Source organism: Desarmillaria tabescens (genome assembly GCF_030435595.1).
Source record: "Desarmillaria tabescens strain CCBAS 213 chromosome Unknown EV420scaffold_40, whole genome shotgun sequence".
Taxonomy (NCBI): domain Eukaryota; kingdom Fungi; phylum Basidiomycota; class Agaricomycetes; order Agaricales; family Physalacriaceae; genus Desarmillaria; species Desarmillaria tabescens.
Window position 1 is genome coordinate 1 of NW_026848339.1, and position 21887 is coordinate 21887.

The following is a 21887-nucleotide window of genomic DNA, read 5'->3' on the forward strand; positions in this document are numbered from 1 at the left end:
CATTTGGGGGTATCTTATTGTCCACCCCAACTATCGTACCATGTTTGTTGATTCCCCATTGAATCCTTTGGATACGGGCTTCGTATTCGTTTACGAGTTCCTCCGCATTTGCCATGTTTGATCGTTTAACCCAAGAATTCTCCTCCCTTGGGTAGCCTTTCCATTTTACAAGGTACTCTGTTATAGTGCGACGGGTTCGTCCGCGCCCTACAACTTTGTCCCGCTGCTCCACGATTTCCTCAATTTCGTACTCTTCTTCATCGTCAATTAATTCTGGAGGTGGCCGCTCAGGGTGTGGTTGAATTGGGAATGCAGGAACGACGTAAGGCGTTAGGAGCGATTCGTTGAATCGATTGTGAATCCTCCATCGGACGGGTAATTTTAGTTCGTAAGCCGAGGCTCCCTTTTTGGCGATGATAACGAAGGGCCTGACACGACGGTCTCCAAGCTTCTTGGTAGGGCGAGGGAGATTTAGGTTGGTCGTGTCTAACCACACCTTGTCCCCCAGCTGATACTCTATTGCTTGACCCTTGTGCTTGTCATAAGCCTTCTTCATTGACTCGGCTGCTTTTTCTAAGGATGCCTTCGTTTCCCTCTGCGCCTTCTCGATTTCTGCTACCAATTTTGCCGCTGCCGGGACTACCGTCGGTTTTCGCAATGCGGTGATAACCTGCCCATCCCTTCCAAACACTACTTTGTACGGGGAATACCCAGTGGACGAGTGTTGGCGATTATTGTGAGTGAAGGCTGCTAAGGGTAACCATTCACTCCAGTCGTCTTGTCGATCATTGACAAACATCTTTAGGTATTTCTCGATCTCTTGATTTACCCTTTCTGTTTGCCCATCCGTCTGTGGGTGGTATGCGGTGGAGGGGTTTCCTTCGACGTGAATGAGGGTATAAAACTCCTTCATGAACTTGGAGACGAAAACCGAGCCGCGATCCGAGATGATCTTTTCCGGCATTACTCCATAGGGTACGTAGACGTAGTCCCTCAAGATCTTGGCAAAGCCGAGGGAGGTGAGCTCTTCAGTACACGCGATGGGGATAATGGTCTTAGAGAATCGATCGACGATGACCAGGATGGAGTCAAAACCCTTTGAATTCGGTAACTTGGTAATCATGTCTACCGAGATGTGGGTCCAAGGACGAACTGGAACATCATTGGGGTGCAAGGGAGCTTTCTTCGGACGACGATCCGCCTTGGTTCATTGGCAGACGTCACAGCCCTTTACGTACGCTTCCACGTCCCGACGCATCCTCGGCCACCAGTAATCGCGAAGTACCAGCTCTTTGGTCTTTTCGATACCAGGATGGCCAGCGGTAACATGGTCGTGTTTGAGGGCTATGATCCGTCCTCGAAGGTCGCGGTCTACGGGTACGTAGATTCGCCCGTCATACCACAATAGGTCCTGATCACGAGAAACCCCCTTTTCGTGATTTAAGGAGTCGGAGATCCCTCTGTCCCAGTGACGAGGGTCATGCATTGCCACTTTGATTTGCTCGTGTAGCTCCTCAGCGGTGGGCATGATTAGGGCCCGGAAGTGCTCTGCCTTGAGTACTACGATGTCTCGATTGTCCTCCCTGCCTTGATCGTGGTCCGCTCTCCTTGATAAGAGGTCCGCCTTACGATTCTGGGCTCCAGGTTTGTGATGTAGAGTGAACTGATATTCCGCTAGTTCCGTTACCCACTGTGCTTGTCGTCGGTTGAGCTTCTGGGGTTTACGGAAATACTGGAGATTGGAATGGTCCGTCCAAATCTCAAAATCTTCCCTTGCTCCCATGAGGTACTGGTGCCATTCCTCGAGAGCGATCATGATCGCCAGGAGTTCCTTGTCGTAGATTTCATAGTTGCGCTCGGTAGTAGAGAGCGCCTTAGAGAGAAAGGCTACCGGTCGCCACTTCTCGTCTTGCCACTGGGAGAGTACGGCCCCTACTGCTCCTTCGCTAGAGTCCGCTTCCACCCGAAATTGTCCTTTATCCAGCGGGATGGCTAGCACCACGTCTTCTCGGAATAACTGTTTAAGCTTATCGAACGCCTCTCGTTGAGCCTCTCCCCACCGCCATTCCTGTTTCCCTGTGAGTGAAGTGAGCGGTTTGACATGCTTGCTGTAGTCCCGGATGAACCGTCGATAGAAGTTGCAGAATCCGAGGAAGGACTGCAGCTCCTGTTTTCTCCGGGGTACCGGCCAATCCAGGAGGCCCGCAATCTTAACGGGATCCATACGAATCTTTCCTTCGCTGATGATGACTCCCAAATACTCTGTTTCTTCCACCTCGAATTCGCACTTCTCCGCTTTGAGAAATAGCTTATTATTGCGTAGGATTTGCAGCACCCTCCGTACAATCCGTTTGTGCTCGGCCTTAGTTTTGGAGGCGATGAGTATGTCATCCAAGTACACCGATACCTCTCCTGCCGCTATGAGATCCTTGAAGATGTCATTCATCATCCATTGGAAGGTGGCGGGAGAATTGGTGAGTCCAAAGAACATTACCAGAGGTTCATAGAGGCCGCGGTTGGTTCGAAACGCTGCCTTCCATTCGTCCCCCTGCTTTATTCTCACGTTGTTATACCCCCACCGCACATCCAACTTGGTGAAGTACTTGGCATTTTTCAGCCGGTCCATTAGTTCTCCAATAAGCGGTAACGGATAACGGTTCTTGATAGTCATCTCGTTCAGCTTGTGATAATCCTGTACTGGGCGAAGCTTCCCGTCTTTCTTTTTTACAAAGAAGAAGGGTGACGCCATAGGAGACTTCGAGGGTTGAATCCGCCCCGTGGATAAGTTCTCATCGAGGAACTTATCCAGCTCCTCCTGCTCTGCTGGATTGAGGGGGTAGACTTTACAGTCTAAGTTGGCGTTTGCGTTGGGGATTAGTTCAATGGCATGGTCCCAGGGTTTCCGTGGGGGTAACTCATCAAAGCTTTCCTTGTCGAAGATATCCTTGAACTCGCGGTACTCCTCGGGTACGATCTCTTCGAAGGACTTGGCGGCTCTTTTGGCGTTAGCCTGGGCCGCCAGTTCATTGGCCTTAGTCCCCATGGCTCGTACGTGGAAGGCTTCTTCAAAGTCGACCACTAGGATGGTGTCCCCTTCCTCGTACTCCTCCCATCGTGCCGAAGGGTCCGTATCTGGTAAAGAAAACGGGATTTTGCGACATGTGCAGCGGGCAAGGGTGACCGCCCCGGTGTTCCAGTCAATTAAGGGGTTATGACGTTGTAGCCAATCATGCCCGAGGAAAAGTGGGGTGGATCCTAGGTCAACTACGGCTAGTTCGATCCGTTCCACGTGGTCTCCGATACGTAACCTTACCTCGGCATACTCCGTGATATCTCCTCCTTTATTTTGAGTGCCATCGGCATTGTAGACTGGTACGGGCCGTGCAGCCTTTTTTAGATTGAGACCGTGTTTTCGAGCCCATTCACGGTCGATGGAGCTACCAGTGGCCCCACTGTCCACCAATGCGCTGACTGCATGAACCTCCCGGGTGTCTAAGGTTTCCAACTGCACTTTTATTGAGACGTTCCGTCCCTTTCGCCTGCGTATGTACATGGGAGGTTTTCGTAAATCCTCCATCCACTGCCACTTCTCTCTAGCCTGGACGGCCATTTCCGTCTGCTCCTCCAACTGTCGACACAATTGGTCGGTGACCTCCCCCAGTCGTCGGGGATGGATCCACCCGTTGAGGACGGCTCTGGCCGCCGATTCTCCTGGTGTGATGCGTAGCGCCCGACGAGTCCATAGGATGCCATGCGGCTCGTAGTACATTTCCGCGATGATCTTCTTGTCGTTGGGAGTGGCGGAAAGGGATTGTTACGGTTTATTCATTTCTTTTTCTTTTCTTACGTATTCACGCTTACTCTATGCTGCGATTTCGATCGGACATTGCTGCGGCACTATTCTTAGCCTACGCAAACGTGTATTTAAGTAGAGCCTCAGCTGGTCTAAACCCCAGCTTCGGCTAAGGTTTATTCTACCTAACATCGAACTCCGTCCTTCGTGACTTCTTGTCCCATCGACTCTCATTGTCTTCGATCTGTTGGATCGTCGTCTACCGAAGTGCGAGTAGCGACCCTAACACATCTGAGTCGATAGAGTTAGTGGCTTACATTTAGCCGAAGCTCGATCTACGTTGCTCAGCGTCACTTCCAAGAAAGAGCGCTGCCCAACTCTTTTACGAGAAATTACCCCGCTTGACCAGAGAGGTCATCGCCTACGTTCGTGTGGACAACCCAGTGCTTGTCAACGTACAGCGAGTGGACCAACGGAAAAGCACTCACCGTCACCATTCACCCGATACACTACTTCGTCGCCCTAGCCTTGTGGCTAATACCCCCTCGGCTACTCCTTCTGTTGTTAGTAACCCGGTTGATTGTTGAATCAATCCTCTACGACGACCTACTCCTTGCAGTCTTTTTGACTGTATACCTAACCTTTCTCCTAATCGCGCTCGGAATACCGGCAGTGTTGCTAGCAAGTTTGCTGGCCGCCCTGTACTCGTTATATCCCCGCCTCGTTTAGGAACAACGTATCCCAACACGAAACCCTTCATACTCGCCCTTCAGCTCGCCTCTATTTTAACAGTCTTGCTGTTAATAGTAACGAGCACCCCTCCCGACGAAACCTGCGAAATCCAATTAATGAACGGATCCAACTACGAGACCGACCTTAGTTTGATTATCGCCCTTCTCATCGTTCTCACCATCCTTGCGATATACCAGCTTGCATGGTCCATCGTCGACCTACGCCAAAAATAGACATCTATACGGATGCCCTGGTCCGACGCCATTCCTGCAATCTTCGTAACTTTTATCGCCTTTTTCTTGTCCATTTCTTTGTACTACACACTCCGCTGTTGCCGACAACAGAGAAGGGTTCGACCTCAACTGCCCTTCCATTACGTGCCCAGCGTACCCGCATACCCCCCGCAGGTGATAGATATCCCCGCGGCCTCGCAACAGACCCTACCAGTTCCAGAAACCCCCAGGCTAGAGCTACACTCGCTTTATGGAGAGTCCCTCTACGGATCGTCGCGACCCAGCTCGCGATCCTCAGAGTCGAGCACCGACTCCTACAGAAGCGCTACCGACGAGTCAACCGACTCCGTCGACATCACCGATACCAGGAGCATACTCCTCGACAGAGGAGACTCGCCCTTACCAGGTCTCTTCGACCAGTCTCCAGTCCAAGGCGAGTCTGGCGACGACAGAAGCCGAGGACAAGGCACCAGGCATCTGGTCGCGGGCGAAGAAAGCCCTGACACCGAGTGGGAAGGGGACGAGCTCACCGAGTGGGAAAGAACCCGCCTCGATGACCTCCTCGACGACATCTACCCGAACACGGAAGAGGATGCAACCTATACCGGAGACAACTGGTCCGGAAGGTCATCCACAAAGTGGGTTGAAGCCCAGTGGGGAGACTCCGACCTCGGAGCAGAGCGCCGAAGGTTTATACAGAGGCAAAAGGACGACTACGACGCCGATTCAGGAGAGCTTGGCCTCGGAGCCTCCGCAGCTTCCACCAGTACAGCTCACTCACAGTCTATTCCAAGGGCCTGGCCAACCAATAGAGGCCCTCCAGTCGGCTGGCATCCCAGCACCAGCTGGGTCTACGCCGACAACGGGGAAGAGACTCCTGTGGCCAGAATCGCGACCAGAAGAGAGCCCGACCCGATCACTGAAAGGTCCGAGGCACCAACGCTCCCTGCCCCCGTCCCCTCGATCGAGCCGACGAGTGGGGAGCTTTGGAGCGAGTTCCCAGATCTCGACGCCGAGGAACTTGGGACAGTTACCGCCGCCGAGCGCCTCGCCGGAGTCTCCGACTGGGAACCGTCAGTCGCGTCGAGAGCCTTCGCCGACCCAGTCCCTCTCTTACAGCGTCCATGGCCCCTCCTCTATCACACGTACGTCGAGTCCCTCGGACTCCCTCGAGATGTCCGGGAGTCCCCAGAGGTTCAGGCCCGAATGGACAGAGGCCGAGCGCATGATGCACGCATCCGACGTGCCGAGGAGGACGCCCTCTATGGGCCCAGTGGATTCTGGGATCTACCCGTCGAGCCCGACGCCACTCCCGCCGAAATCGACAACAGGATACGAGCCGCTGCAGTTCGCTACACCGGGTACGCCCGGAGGGCCGGATCAGATCTCGAAGCCCGAGCTCGAGCCTGGAGAGTCTATCAGGAGGAGATCTCCAATGAGGACTCCGACATCGGGAGGTGGAGGCGAAACAAGGAGATTGACCGAATCGCCCGAGAGAGGAAGGAGGCAGAGGATGCCAAGTCGGCCCCCAAACCAGGCCCTGGAACCGACGGTAATGGCGGCGGTGAAACAGGTCCTTCTTCAGGGACCAGTGCCTAGGCCGGGCATTTTCGAACTATTACCCTGGCACGGATTGTACGAGATCATGATGGAAGATATGGAGAGAGACCCGCAGTGGCTCTTCTCCGAGGCGGGCGAAGACTACCGCCACGCGAAACAAATGGGGGATGTATATCTGATGAAGAACATCCTCGAAGTAGAAACCTGGCACCGGGCGGCTATCGTCTGGAACCTGGTCAACCCCAATGCCCCACAACGGGGATGTGAAGCGTACCGAAGGCCTCAGCCGATGCCTCACCCTACGGATGCCTCGGACTTCTTCCCCGAAGGCTTCTTCGGAGGAGCGGGAGAAGACGATGACGACTTGGACGATCCAGGCGCTGGACCATCTCGCACTGACAAGGGGAAGGGGTCCACGGTACCCCCGTTCCCACCAAAACAGCCGCCCTACCCGGACCCCGCGGGATATCCTCCCCCGGGGGAAAATCGAAACCTGCGGTCGGTATCACGACCACCTAAACCGCCGGTACCGCCGCATGTACCCTCTCCTCCGGATCCAATTCCTCCCTGGCAGCTCGCGCCGGGGGCCGTCAATAATCCATGGAACGATGTCAAGCCCAAGTTAGTAACTCAGCCCGAGTACTTTACCGGGGTTTCCTCGGACATCACCCGCTTCTTACATCACTGCGAAGTTTACTTCGCGGTGTTCCCCATGTATTACACCATGAACGACCAGGGGCAGAACCCCTATCGCATCACGTTCGCTCAGGGATATCTACGAGGGGACGCGCAGCAGTGGTGGGTCGATCAGTACTACCGCTACCGGGACCCGCATGGTCATTGGAGATTCCCCACCTGGGAGGAATTCTCCGAGGATCTCAAGCGCGAGTTCCGCGAAGTGGCGGAGTTAACCATCTGGAAGGCAGAATGGAAGAAGATCCGACAGTCGGACTTCAAATCCGCAGTCGAGTTCTTCGCGAAGTTCGAACGGCTGGCTCATAAGTGCGAAGAATTCGGCGACGAGAAGCAGATGTTTGAAGCAGTAGAAGCGGCGATAAGGCCAACGGTGCGCAACACGGTTATGCATGGGGACAACGAGCGCCCCACAACCTATGCCCAGTGGAAGGCGCGGGTGTTGCGTATCGACGCAAACTATCGATACGGAGTCGCCCAAGGACTGGGCAGTAAGTCCTCCTCGAACCAAGGTGGTTCGGGTCGAGGCAATCAATCAAAAGGAAGCGGGTCAGGTGGCGATAAGAAGGACGCCACTGGAACCACTTATGGCGGTGCCGGACAGCCGATGGAGATCGACAAACTCCGGTCCGACAAGCGATGCTTCAAGTGTGGGAATACCGGGTGGAACCCGAAACACAAATGCCCCGACGACAAGTCAAAGTGGCTTCCCGTCAAACTCCCCCCACGCAAGAAACCTAACGTCGCCCGCCTCCGCCAATTACTCGAAGAAGCCGTGAAGGAGGAAAACGGGAAGGAGACGAAGATTGAGGAGGTCAAGGACGATAAGTCGTCAAAAGACCAGCCGGCGTCGAAATAAGCGATTCGACGACGTCGGCCAAGGACTTAGTTTCTACTGGTGCGCATTCATGTAATTCTAGCCGGACTTATACTACGTATGTAGGTACTCCGTATGATCAATATACCAACTTTTTCGCCGCGTTACCAGTCGAAGGAACTAAGGAGAATGAATCGCCAATCGACAATGGCGTAGGAGGGGATTACCGCCGCTCGTCGCGGTCTGCGACAAGCACCGAACCCCTAGGGGCCGTCCCAGCTCAGGAACCCCCGGCCGACCGCATAGGGAAAGCCCCTCGAGGGCAGAGCCCCCTAGGTCGTGTCTCGACTGCACCCTTGACGAAGGGAGGTCAGCCCGGAGTGGGAGAAAGGTCGTCAGCCCAGCCCGCTGGGCCTGCGTCTTCGCCTGTGAAGGCGTCTGTTCCAGTGGGAAGCGTCGGAAAAGCAGCTGAGGTCGTGAGCTCGGGGGACCACCTGCCCTTAGTAGCCAAGGGACACCCGACGGCAAACAGTGCAGACCCCTCGGGGGAGCCAATATGTGTGCCCCCGCGAAGGGCAACCCGAAGTACCGCTGGGTCTAGGAAGAGCAGTAAGTCTAGGACAACCGTGGAGGTTACAACGCCGAGCACAAGTGCCCGAGGCCAGGGCCGAAGAAAGGGCAGAGCGCCCTCCTCCACCACCTCGAATATCAAAGGCGCCCAAGTGCCGCCTCTGGACCTTTCTCGTCCAGGTGACCAAATGCCACTTCGAGGGAAGACCCCTTCGGTCTCGCTGGAGGAAGTCGAAGATGAGGAAGCCCACTTACGATCCGACATACCGGTCGTGGCCCCCAAGAGGCCGACGTCACCCGCCGTGTCTCTCACCGCGAATGCCAATGACAAGAAGGTATTCGCGGCGATGTACTACGAGCCTCATGGCATCCTGTGGACCCGTCGGGCCCTACGAATTGCTCGAGGGGATGCGGCGACGCGCGCCGTTCTCAATGGATGGGTACACCCGCGACGACGCGAGGAGGTAACCGATCAGCTATGTTATCAGCTGGAGGAACAGACCGAGACGGCCGCTCAAGCCAGGGAGAAGTGGCAGTGGATGGAAGACTTGCAGAAGCCGCCGATGTACATACGCGGGAGGAAGGGGCGCAATGTATCCATAAAGGTGCAATTGGAGACTTTAGACACTCGGGAAACCCACGCCCTAAGCGCCCTGGTAGACAGCGGGGCCACGGGCAGTTCTATTGATCGCGCCTGGGCCCAGGCACACAGCCTCAACCTCAAAAAGGCGGCCCGACCGGTACCAGTCTACAATGCCGACGGCACCAGAAACAAAGGAGGAGACATCACGGAGTACGCCGAAGTAAGGTTACGCATCGGGGACCACGTGGAACGGATCGAACTAGCCGTAGTCGATCTAGGCTCCACCCCCCTGTTCCTAGGGCATGACTGGCTCCAACGTCATAACCCGCTTATTGACTGGGACACCGGGGCGGTCACCCTAGCCCAATGCACGTGCCGAAAGATTCCATTTTCCCTCCCCGACACCGATCCATCGGCGCGATGGGACGAGTATGAAGAAGGGGATACCATCCTAGTAATTGACTTCGAAGAAGCCTTCCACGTACGGGCCATGGGGACTAGAGCCAACGAACTAGCCGCCCAAGCCAACGCTAAAAAGGACGCCAAGTCATTCGAAGAAATAGTACCCGAGGAGTATCGGGACTTCAAGGATATCTTCGATAAGGAAAATTTCGACGAACTCCCCCCGCGAAAACCCTGGGACCATGCCATCGAGTTAATCCCCAACGCTAACGCCAACCTAGACTGTAAAGTCTATCCACTCAATCCCACGGAACAGGAAGAGCTGGACAAGTTTCTGGATGAGAACTTAGCCATGGGGCGTATTCAGGCCTCGAAATCTCCCATGGCCTCCCCATTCTTCTTCGTCAAGAAAAAGGATGGGAAACTACGACCTGTCCAGGACTACCGAAAGCTCAACGAGATGACCATCAAGAACCGTTATCCGTTACCGCTCATCGGAGAACTCATGGACCGACTAAAGAAGGCCAAATACTTCACCAAATTGGACGTCCAGTGGGGCTACAACAACGTGCGCATCAAGAAGGGGGACGAGTGGAAGGCTGCCTTTCGAACTAATCGCGGTCTCTACGAGCCCCTCGTCATGTTCTTCGGGCTCACCAACTCTCCTGCCACTTTCCAGTGGATGATGAACGATATCTTTAAAGATCTCATCACCGCTGGTGAAGTGTCAGTATATCTGGACGACATCCTCATTGCTTCCAAATCCAAGGCGGAGCACAAGAGGATTGTACGCAAAGTCCTCCAGATATTACGAGAAAACCACTTGTTCCTGAAAGCGGAGAAGTGTGAGTTCGAAGTAGAGGAGACTGAGTACCTGGGGGTCATCATTAGCGAAGGAAAGATCCGTATGGACCCCGTCAAGATTGCGGGCCTACTTGACTGGCCGACTCCCCGTCGTAAACAGGAGTTACAATCCTTTCTCGGGTTTTGTAACTTCTATCGACGATTCATTCGAGATTACAGCCGTCACGTTCGACCGCTTACGTCTCTCACCGGTAAACAAGAATGGAACTGGGGAAAAGCCCAAGAGGAAGCTTTCCAGAAACTAAAGGAACTATTCCGGGAGGACGTGGTACTTGCCATCCCACTTGATCAGGGGCGGTTCCGGGTAGAGGCGGATTCCAGCGAAGGAGCGGTAGGGGCGGTACTCTCCCAGTGGCAGGACGAGAAGTGGAGGCCAGTAGCCTTTCTCTCCAAGGCCCTGTCGACCACGGAACGAAACTACGAAATCTATGACAAGGAGCTCTTGGCCATAATGATCGCCCTAGAGGAGTGGCGGCAGTACCTCATGGGAGCGAGGGAAGACTTTGAGATTTGGACGGACCACTCCAACCTCCAGTACTTCCGCAAACCTCAGAAGCTCAACCGACGACAAGCACGGTGGGTAACTGAGCTAGCGGAGTACCAGTTCACCCTGCACCACAAACCCGGGGCGCAAAATCGCAAAGCCGACCTCTTATCAAGGAGGGTAGATCACGACCAAGGAAAGGAAGACAATCGAGACGTTGTGGTCCTTAAAGCGGGACACTTTAGGGCCCTGATAATGCCGACCACGGAGGACTTGCACGAAAGGATCAAAGCCACTACGCACGATCCCCGCCACTGGGACAAGGGCATTTCGGATTCCCTCAACCACGAAAAAGGGGTATCCCGCGAGCAGGACCTACTCTGGTATGACGGACGCATTTACGTGCCAGTGGATCGGGATTTACGAGGGCAGCTCATCGCTCTCAAACATGATCATATCACCGCAGGGCACCCAGGGATCGAGAAAACCAAGGAATTGGTGCTCCGCGATTACTGGTGGCCCCGCATGCGAAGAGACGTGGAGGCATACGTGAAGGGGTGCGAGGTCTGTCAACGAACCAAAGTTGACCGCCGTCCAAAGAAGGCCCCCCTTCACCCAAACGAAGTGCCGACACGGCCTTGGACACATATCTCAGTCGATATGATCACTAAACTCCCAACCTCTAAGGGGTTCGACTCCATCCTCGTCATCGTGGACCGGTTCTCTAAGGCCATCATCCCCATAGCGTGCACTGAAGAACTTACCTCCCTCGGATTCGCCAAAATCCTAAGAGATTACGTCTACGTACCCTATGGGGTGATGCCTGAGACGGTAATCTCGGATCGAGGCTCCGTATTCGTATCCAAGTTCATGAAAGAGTTCTACCGACTGCTTCATGTCGAGGGGAATCCCTCCACCGCATATCATCCACAGACCGACGGACAGACAGAGAGGGTTAACCAGGAAGTTGAAAAGTACCTAAAAATGTTCGTCAACGATAGACAAGACGATTGGAGTGAATGGCTACCGCTAGCGGCCTTCACTCACAATAATCGTCAACATTCGGCAACGGGGTATTCCCCTTATCGAGTCATCTTTGGAAGGGATGGAGAGGTCATTAAAAAGCCTCAACGGACAACGAGTGTCCCAGCAGCGGGAAAGCTGGTGGAAGAAATAGAAAAGGCACAAGGCGAAGCGAAGAGATCGTTGGAAAAAGCGGCAGAATCTATGAAAAGGGCCTATGACAAGCACAAGGCCGCCGCCATCGAGTACCAGCTAGGAGACAAGGTTTGGCTCGACACGACCAACCTTCACCTTCCTAGACCGACCAAGAAGCTCGGGGATCGTCGGGTCGGGCCCTTTACAATCGTTGCAAAGAAAGGGGCTTCGGCTTACGAATTGAAACTACCGGTAAAATGGAAGATCCACAACCGCTTCAACGAATCATTACTGACGCCCTATGTGGATCCCGCCTTTCCAAATCAACCACGTCCCGAACGTCCGCCTCCGGAGTTAATAGATGACGAAGAAGAATACGAAATCGAGGAGATAGTCGAACAGCGCGACAAAGTTGTCGGTCGGGGGCAAACTCGCCACACAATCACAGAATACCTGGTGAAGTGGAGGGGTTACCCGAGGGAGGAAAACTCCTGGGTCAAACGTTCCAACATGGCAAACGCGGAGGAACTCGTAAACGAGTACGAAGCACGTCTCCAACGGATTCATTGGGAAGTCAACAAATACGGGAGAACAGTCGGAAGAGACGACAATATACCCCGGGAGGCTCGAACACCATACCACGACCCGGATACCCCATGTGTCACGGACGTGGAAACCGTCTACTCCTCCGAATGCACTAACCCAAGACACTCCGATGCACAGTCCTCCATGGAGATGCGAGAAGTAACTGCAGAGGAAGCAGATGGAATACCCATCGTCGAAGAAACACCAAACGATGAGGATTCCAAGCTAGACCTCGAGAACTTACAAAGAGTATACGAGAACTGGGATTTCGACTCCGAAGATGACGACAACGATGATGACGATACCTGGTCTTTCTACAGCCCGTCCGCGCAGAGTGGGGAGAGTCAGGATTCATTCGGGACGAACGAATCTTAGAGAGGGGGTAATGTTACGGTTTATTCATTTCTTTTTCTTTTCTTACGTATTCACGCTTACTCTATGCTGCGATTTCGATCGGACATTGCTGCGGCACTATTCTTAGCCTACGCAAACGTGTATTTAAGTAGAGCCTCAGCTGGTCTAAACCCCAGCTTCGGCTAAGGTTTATTCTACCTAACATCGAACTCCGTCCTTCGTGACTTCTTGTCCCATCGACTCTCATTGTCTTCGATCTGTTGGATCGTCGTCTACCGAAGTGCGAGTAGCGACCCTAACACATCTGAGTCGATAGAGTTAGTGGCTTACAGGGATGGGGTCGGTGATGACGTCTTTCGCGGCGTGCGCACTGGGATGTCGGACCATAGGTGGGCTTCTTCATCTTCCACTTCTTCCAATAAGACCGACGGGGTCTTCCCTCGAAGTGGCATTTGGTCACCGGGACGAGAAAGGTCCCGAGGCAGCACTTGGGCGCCCTTGGTAGTCGAGGTGGTGGAGGAGGGCTCGCTGCCCTGTGTTTGGCCCTGGCCTCGGGCGTTTGCACGCGGCGTTGTAACCTCCACTGTGAATCCGTTCTTACCGCTCTTCCTGGACCCGGCGGTACTTCGGGTAACCCTTCGCGGGGGCACACATATTGGCTCGTTCGAACGGTCCCCACTGTTTGCCGTTTGGGTGGTTACTGAGTGGGGGTGGTCGTCCGAGTTCATCGCCTCAGCTGCTTTTCCGACGTATCCCGCTGGAACAGATGGCCCCACAGACGGGGACGCAGGCCCAGCGGGCTGAGTTGTCGACCTTTCTCCCTCTCCGGGGTGACCTCCCCACGTCTGGGGTGCAGTCGGGACTCAACCTAGGGGGCTCTGCCCTCGAGGGGCTTTCCCTGTGCGGTGAGCCGGGGGTTCCTGAGCTCGGACAGCCCCTAGGGGTTCAGTACTGAGCGCAGGCTGTGCGGAGTGGCGGAAATCCCCTCCTACGCTGTCGGTTGCATGCGATTCATCGTCCTTAGTTTCTTCCACTGGTAACGCGGCAAAAAAGTTTGTGTATTGTTCATAGGGAGTACCTACATACGTAGTATAAGTCCGGCTAGAAGTACATGAGTGCGCACCAGTAGAAACTAAGTTCTTTGCCGACACCGTCGAATCGCTTATTTCGACGCCGGCTGGTCTTTTGACGACTTATCGTCCTTAACCTCCTTGACCTTCGTATCCTTCCCTAATTCCTCCTTCTCTGCCTCAGCGAGTAATTGACGTAGGCGTTGGACGTTGGGCTTCTTGCGGGGTGGAAGTTTGACGGGAAGCCACTTCGACTTGTCCATTGGGCATTTATGGTCCCGGCTCCACCTGGTATTTCCGCACTTAAAGCACCGCTTGTCGCTTCAGAGCTTATCGATTTCCATCGGCTGCCTGGCACCTCCATACGTTGTTCCGGTGGCGTCCTTCTTGTCACCACTAGAACCCTGCCCGCTCCCCTTCTGCGATGATTGATTGCCTCGACCAGAGCCGCCTTGGTTCTGGGAGGACTTACTGCCCAATCCTTGGGCCACTCCATATCGATAGTTTGCATCGATGCACAATACTCGTGCCTTCCACTCGGCATAGGTTGTGGGGCGCTCATTGTCCCCATGCATAACCGTATTGCGCACCGTCAGCCTTATCGCTGCTTCGACCGCTTCGAACATCTGCTTCTCATCTCCGAATTCCTCGCATTTATGGGCCAGCCGTTCGAACTTCGCGAAGAACTCGACAGCCGACTTGAAGTCCGACTGTCGGATCTTCTTCCATTCCGCTTTCCATATGGTTAGCTCCGCCACCTCGCGGAACTCGGTGGTGAGATCACTAGAGAACTCTGCCCAGGTGGGGAATCTCCAATGGCCCTGCGGGTCCTGGTATCGATAGTACTGGTCGACCCACCACTGCTGCGCGTCCCCCCATAAGTACCCCTGCGCGAACGTGATGCAGTAGGGGTTATGCCCTTGATCGTTCATTGTATAGTACATGGGGAACACCACGAAGTACACTTCGCAGTGATGCAGGAACCACGTAATGTCCGAGGAAACCCCGGTGAAGTATTTGGGCTGGGTCACCAGCTTGGGTTTGATGTCATTCCAGGGGTTATTCACCGCCCCAGGGGCTAGCTGCCATGGAGGGATCGGATCGGATGGCGATGGGACGTGAGGGGGTGCGGGCGGCTTGGGCGGTCGCGACAAGGACCGCAAATTCCGATTTTCCCCTGGGGGCGGGTACCCCGCGGGGTCCGGGTGTCGCGACGACCTTGGCAGCACTGGCGGAACCGTAGATTGCTTGCCTTTATCTGGGTTCAAGGGCCCAGCGCCCATGTCCGTATACTCGTCGTCGTCCCCCCCCGCCCCTCCAAAGAACCCTTCGGGGAAGAAGTCCAATGGGTCGATCGGGTGAGGCATCGGCTGAGGGCGCTTGTATGGTTCACACCCTGGCTGCGGAGCCTCGGGGTTCATCATGTTCCAGACAATGGCCGCCCGATGCCACGTCTCTACTTCCAAGATGTTTTTCATGAGGTATACGTCCCCCATGCTCTTCGCTCCTCGGTAATCTTCCCCCACCTCGGAGAAAAGCCACTGCGGGTCCTTCTCCATATCCTCCATCATGATTTCGTATAGCCCATGCCACGGGAGTAGGTTGAAAATATCGGGCCATGGCGTGGGCCCCTTAAGCAGAATCTGCCTCACCGCCGCCATCACCGTCGGTTCGAGGGCTGGATTTGGAGGGCGGCTGGGCATCCTTTGCCTCCTCCCTCTCTCGGGCGAGGCGGTCGATCTCTCGGTTCCTTCTCCACCTTCCGATGTCCGAGTCCTCGTCTGTGATCTCAGCCTGATAGGAGTTCCAGGCCCTAGCCCTTGCCTCAAGGTCTGTTCCGGCTCGTCGCGCTGCTCCGGTGTATCTGACCGCAGCTGCTCGTATTCGGTTTTCGACCTCTGCATCTGTGGCATCGGGCTCGAGAGGGAGGTCCCACCAGCCTCCAGGTCCTTGGAGGGCGTCCTCTTTAGTGTTGTTGGCACAAGTGCGCCATTTGCGCCATGGCAAGTGCCAGACGGCAGGTGCCATTGTGCCGAGGGGGTCACTGGGCACAATATGGCGCAATTAATATATGTAGAATTTGTATTTACATGGCGTACGAGCTTCCGGCAAAGGCACAGGTAGTCAAATATAATTACTCCTTCACCTTTTTTTCCCCTTACGCATGGCAGAGCGTGGACGCCGGCTACCGCCTGTGGTAGCTGCTAATTTAGACCGCCTGGAGCAAGTTAGCAACAAATCACGTCGATATTACTGGAGATGCAAATACTGTACAGCTGGGCAGGGTCTCAAGATGGAGGGCCGGGACAACGCACATATCATCCACTTCACAGATCCAAAAAAATGTCCTAATGCACCGGCACATGTGCGAAGGGATGCCCGAATTTACCTATCAGCAAAGGGTGGTAATCATGCCATCACATTCATCACCGAAGATGGGGGGCCATCAGCAGAAGACACCGGCCGCGATGATGATTCGGGGAGTATCACGGCTTCGGCCTCAGGCATAACAGCAACCTCGAATGTTATCGCTGTAAAGAGACGGAAATCAGGGACACTGGAGGAGTATGGACTAGACCATGGACTTACGGATACCCAAAAGCAACGTGCTGATGTTAAATTGTTTCGGTGTGCTCAATATCTATGCATGTAAGAGAAAGAATAGGCATCTAACAAGGAAATAGGTTCTTCGTGCATGCAAACATTGCCTTCTATGCCGCTGATGACTGGTATCTTGAGGATTTCCTGCATGAGATACGTCCTTCATATGATGCACCATCAAGATACGTACTCTCGCACTCGATTATAGCAAGTGAGATGGCTAGGGTGCAGATTGAGGAAATGGAACGGCTACAAAAGAGGAGTCGGCTTACGCTGTTGGTAGATGGGTGGGAGGATAAACTCAAGCGAAGCTTGTATGGAACGATCGCTTCCGAAGTGAAGCAGTATCCTGTCGTCTTGGGTTTGGAGGATGTTACAGGCCAGCGAGGATCTTCAGAGAGGATATTAGCTGTCGTAGAGAATGGCATGAAGAGCATGGGTATAGAAGACGGAAAACTCATCATCGCAACTACAACCGATGATCCCTCGGTAATGCAAAAATTCCGACGGCTGTTCAAAGAGAAATATTATTGGGTTTTGGTATGGGCTTGACTTCCTTGAAGGTATTCCATAGTAACGACTCTGACAACTAGGTTTTTGCATGCTTTCTGCATGGTCTGAACACGATTATCGGAGAAATCTGCACTTATGCACGCATGAAGAAAATTATCTCGCAGAGTACTCGTATTGTTTCCTTCTTCAACTCCTCACATTATTGGGGTGGACAGCTCAAAGAAGAAGCCAAAAAGATAGCGGTGAACCAGAAGCTTCAGACGAATACGGATACACGGTGGTACGCACTCATCTTGCAATCACTGAGTATTCAAGACCATAAGTAAGTGCGAGAATGATACAGTGAAGGATTGAACTCACTATTCCCTCAGACGACCTCTCTATGAGATATGCCTGCGCCCCGATGCTCAGAAGAAAATCGGCGGGCTCTCTCCTGTCGCAGTCGATGTTGTTAAGACAGTGATCTATGACCCAGAATACTGGACACTGTTGAACCAACTAATCAAGGTTAATAAGCCTCTCGTCGATGCGATTGGAAACTTAGAGTCTCGCGATGCTAATCTGGCCGACTGCATGCTTGAATTCATTCGCTGTGCCCGTGCAATGACCAGATTAGAATTGGAGGATGGCGAGGATTCTGGATTTTTCTACCATGCCAAAGCAGTCTTCAACCGCCGCTTTCACGAAATGAACACCGACACTCACTCCTTAGCCTTATTCCTCCACCCTTTATGCCGGAATCTTGCGGTCAACCAAGCTGCAAAGGCACGCTCTTTTGAAACCATGCTAAAGACAGCTTTGAGCATAGCCAAACAGTGGAGATGGGATGAGAACCGAGCCAAAGGGCTGGCTGCTGACATGAAGGAGTATTACCTCGCAAAAGGGCCATTTGCTGGTGGGAAGGAAGATGGGCTCGACTGGTGGGAGACTCTACCTATTCGGGCAAAGGAACATCCCCTCAAATCCCTCACATCCGTGCTTCTTTCCATTGTTCCCCATGTGGCTGATGTCGAACGCTTCTTTTCCCAATTAGGCGGTACTCAGACTGCAAAGCGTTGTAATCTTGCAACAGACACCTTCGAGTCACTTGGAAAATTACGCACGAATTACAACTACCATCTACATCAGAAAGCTATTCTGGAAGGGAAACCTGTGCGGCGCCGGCATGCTCATATGCATACTCGTGAAACACCAGGTCTTAATACAGAATTAGCAAAGGAACTCGAGGCAAACTTCACCATTGTCCCTCCTTTCATGACTCAATCGGGACCTGCGGCATCGAGCTTTGAAGAAGATTCCTATGAAGAGATTATGGCAGAGATAGAAGAAGCATATAATGACATCGAAACGGATCTCGCTACTCGAGAAGAGGTTGATGTTGATGGTGCCGAGGTTCTTGAAGGTAATGTTTACAATTTTGACGAGCTTGCTCGGATCGATGAGGGCTTGGCGCCAGCTGGTTTTAGAGAGGAGTCAGATCATATTGGCGAGCCACAGTCTGTAGCGGGTGGGTGGGATATAGATACTCTAATGAAGGCAATGTAGTTTACTACCGTCTCTGAAATTGCGCCGTATTGTGCCACACCCGGCAATTGCCATTGTGCCATTGTGCCGGCACAATTGTCCGAAATCTATTTTGCCATGTACACTAGTCCTCTTCTGCTCTGTGGATGCGTGCATCATGCGCTCTTCCGCGCTCCATTCTGGCCTCGATTTCTGGGGCGATCCTGGCATCTCTAGGGAGTCCGAGGGACTCGACGTACGTGTGATAGAGGAGTGGCCAGGGACGTTGGGATAGAGGGACGGGGTCGGCGAAGGCTCTCGAGGGAACCGACGGCTCCCAGTTGGAGACTCCGGTGAGGCGCTCGGAAACGGTAATTGTTCCAAGTTCCTCGGCGTCGTACTCGCCGTACTTGCTCCAAAGCTCCCCATCCGTCGGCTCGTGCATGGGGATGGCGGAAGTGATCGTTGGGGTCTCGGGCCCTGAAGGGACCTGGTCGGGCTCTCGTCTGGCCGCGACTCTGGCCACAGGAGCCTCTTCCCCTGGGTCGGCATAGACCCAGCTTGAATCGGGGTACCAGGCGACTGGGGGACCCCTGTCCGTATCCCAAGACGCTGGAACTCGTCCTGTTCCACCTGGACGGGAGGTCGTGGCGGCGGAGGCCCCAAGGGCAAGCTCTCCGGAATCGTCGCTGAAATCGTCTCGGGCCTTCCCCTTCCCGTATCTTCTCTGCTCACTGCCCCAGTCGGCATCCGTCCACTTAGTCTGGGAGCGTCCGCTCCAGCTGTCTCCGGTATAGGTGGCATTTTCCTCCTCGTTCGGGTAGAGGTCATTGAGGAGGTCTTCGAGTCTGACTCTTTCGAGGTCGGTGAGCTCGTCCCCTTCGAGCTCGGTGTCAGGGCTTTCTTCGCCCGTGACCAGATGCCCGGTGCCTTGTCCTCAGGCTCCATCGTTGCTTGACTCGCCTTCGACTGGAGAGACGTCGAAGAGGCCCGGTAGGGGCGAGTCTCCTCTGTCGAGGAGTACCCCCCAGGTATCTGTGATGTCGACAGAGCCGTCGGACTCGGCGGTGGCGCTTCTGTAGGAGTCGGTGCTCGACTCTGAGGATCGCGAGTTGGATCGCGACGAGGTGTAAAGGGACCCTCCAGGTCCTCTGGGTGTGATGGGTCAGCCATCGTGAAGGGTTTGCTGTGAGGCCGCGGGAATGAAGATTATTGGCGGCGGGTAGGCCGGTGTTGCGGGCACGTAATGGAACGGTAGTTGTGCGCGCACGCATCTCTGCTGGCGACAACACCGGTTGATCTGGTACAAGAAGATGGACAAGAAAAAGAGAATAAAAACGGCGGAGATTGTGGGAATGGCGTCGGATAAGGGCATCCGTTCGGGGGCTTATTTTCCTGGATAGCCGGCGGTAAGGGTGGACCATACGATGGTCAGGGCAATAATGGTGAGGGCTGCGAGGGTCGCGATAATCAGGTTGAGGTCGGCCTCGTAGTTGGAGCCGGTCATCAGCGGGATTTCGTCGTCGAAGGAAGGGTCAGTCAATGTCAGCAGGATTACTGCCAACAAGGAAGCTGACTTTAGAAATAGGTTGAAAAGTTTCGTGGCGCCTCAGACAAGCAGGACGTATCCTCCGTACAGGGCTACTAGCAGTCCTGCTAGGAGCGGTGCAGCGATATACACTCGAGTGAAGGCAAGGGTGAAGAGGGCAGTTACTAAGGCTGCAAAGATCGGGTTGTTGATAAGGTAGGAGATAATCCAGGCGACAACGGTTACTTGAAGCAGTAGGTTGAAGGGTGTAACCCAAAGGGCTACTGCAGCAAGGAAGTGTATCGGATGAATTTCGAAGGGAGTACTTTGATAAAAAGAGTTAGGCAGTGTTCGTTCTCTGACGTGGCGCTGGGTAACGGTGTGTCGAGCTTCGGCTAAATGTTAGCCACTAACTCTTATTGACTTAGATCGACCTTGGATCGCTACTCACACTTCGGTAGACGAAACACAAGGTAGTCAAAGACGATGGAACGGAGTCAGGAGCGAACTTAGATAGTCGCGAAACAAGGAGTTCGATGTTAGGTAGATTAAACCTTAGCCGAAGCTGGGGTTTAGACCAGCCGAGGCTCTACTTAAATACACGTTTGGTACACTAAAAATAGTACTGTGAGAGCGTCCGATAGGAATCGCATCAAAGAGTAAGCATGAATACATAAGGAAAAGAAAAGAAAAGAATAAACCATAACAGCTCTGTTCTATGGCCTTGGGCTCGGCAAACTCGTAATTCCGGGATTCGCAGATCTTTCGCAATTCAGGATCGTAGTATTTGATGACAATTGGGTCCTCGGTGAATCCCATGAAGGTATATTTCCTTGCCTTGCTCGAGTTTCCGCCGAGTTTTGACAGGCTCTGTCCTTCCCTTTTGATCCAGACATCACATCCAAACTCTCGGAGGTGGGAAACATCAGGTTTCTTTCCCATCCATGCTTCCTCCGGTGTTTTACCATCAAGGGCCCTCGTTGGTGGGTGATTTCTGATATATGCTGCGTACTCTATGGCTGTTTCCCACAGGAACGAAGGTATGCCTTTGGCAATCATCATAGCACGTGCAAGCTCAACAAGTGTGCAATTAAAGTGTTCAGCTATGCCATTAGATGAGTGTGCGTATGGTGCTGGTGTGAGTAGTCAGATCCCTTTCTTCTTCAGCCATTGTTTGACCTCCCCACTAGTGAGTTCCTTCGCGTTGTCGACATGTAGTATCTTCGGCATGAACCCATGCTGTGTTTCAATGAAGGTGACATATTCTTTAATCTTCTGGAATGCTTCTGACTTCAGTTTCATGAATTCAGGTGTACATCGCCGGGTTGCATCGTCCGTGAGCATGATGTTGTATTTAGACTTCTGCAGGGACTCAACTCAGGCTGGTCCCCAAATATCACCATGTGTGGTTTCCCCTGGTTTCTCGCTTCGATGCTTTGCTTCTTGTGAGAATGGACGAAGGGCCATCTTGGCTTGAATACAAGCTTCGCATTGACTGAGGGGAGGTGAGTCATCATCAACTGTGAATCCTTCCACCAATCCCTCTCTCTTCAATCGCTCTAACCCTGACTTTCCCAGATGTCCCATGCGTTTGTGCCAAGCATCCCATGTGTTCTCGGTTTTGACATTGGCAATGTTTGACTGCTCACGTACAGCTTCACATGCTCGGGCATCCATCAAATACAAACGGCATGTCTTCTTTCCTTCTGCCAGGATCTTCCCGTCCTTGCAGAGGAACTGGACTCTGCCATCCTTGAACGAAGCTTCCATACCAGCATCATCAAGCCTGCTGATGGAAATGAGATTGTTTACGGCATTCGGTGCATAGAGTGTGTCTTTAAGTT

General features: G+C 53.5%; 1 protein-coding gene across 1 annotated transcript; it reads left to right on the forward strand.

The window, feature by feature from the left end:
• Nucleotides 1-16158: 16158 nt before the first annotated feature.
• Nucleotides 16159-16691, forward strand: EV420DRAFT_1222791 (uncharacterized protein; the record flags this gene model as incomplete). The annotated part of the gene is made up of 2 exons (XM_060466477.1): nucleotides 16159-16526; nucleotides 16583-16691. Coding segments are annotated over 2 exons (477 nt in total), but the record flags the coding sequence as incomplete, so codon positions are not given.
• Nucleotides 16692-21887: the final 5196 nt, after the last annotated feature.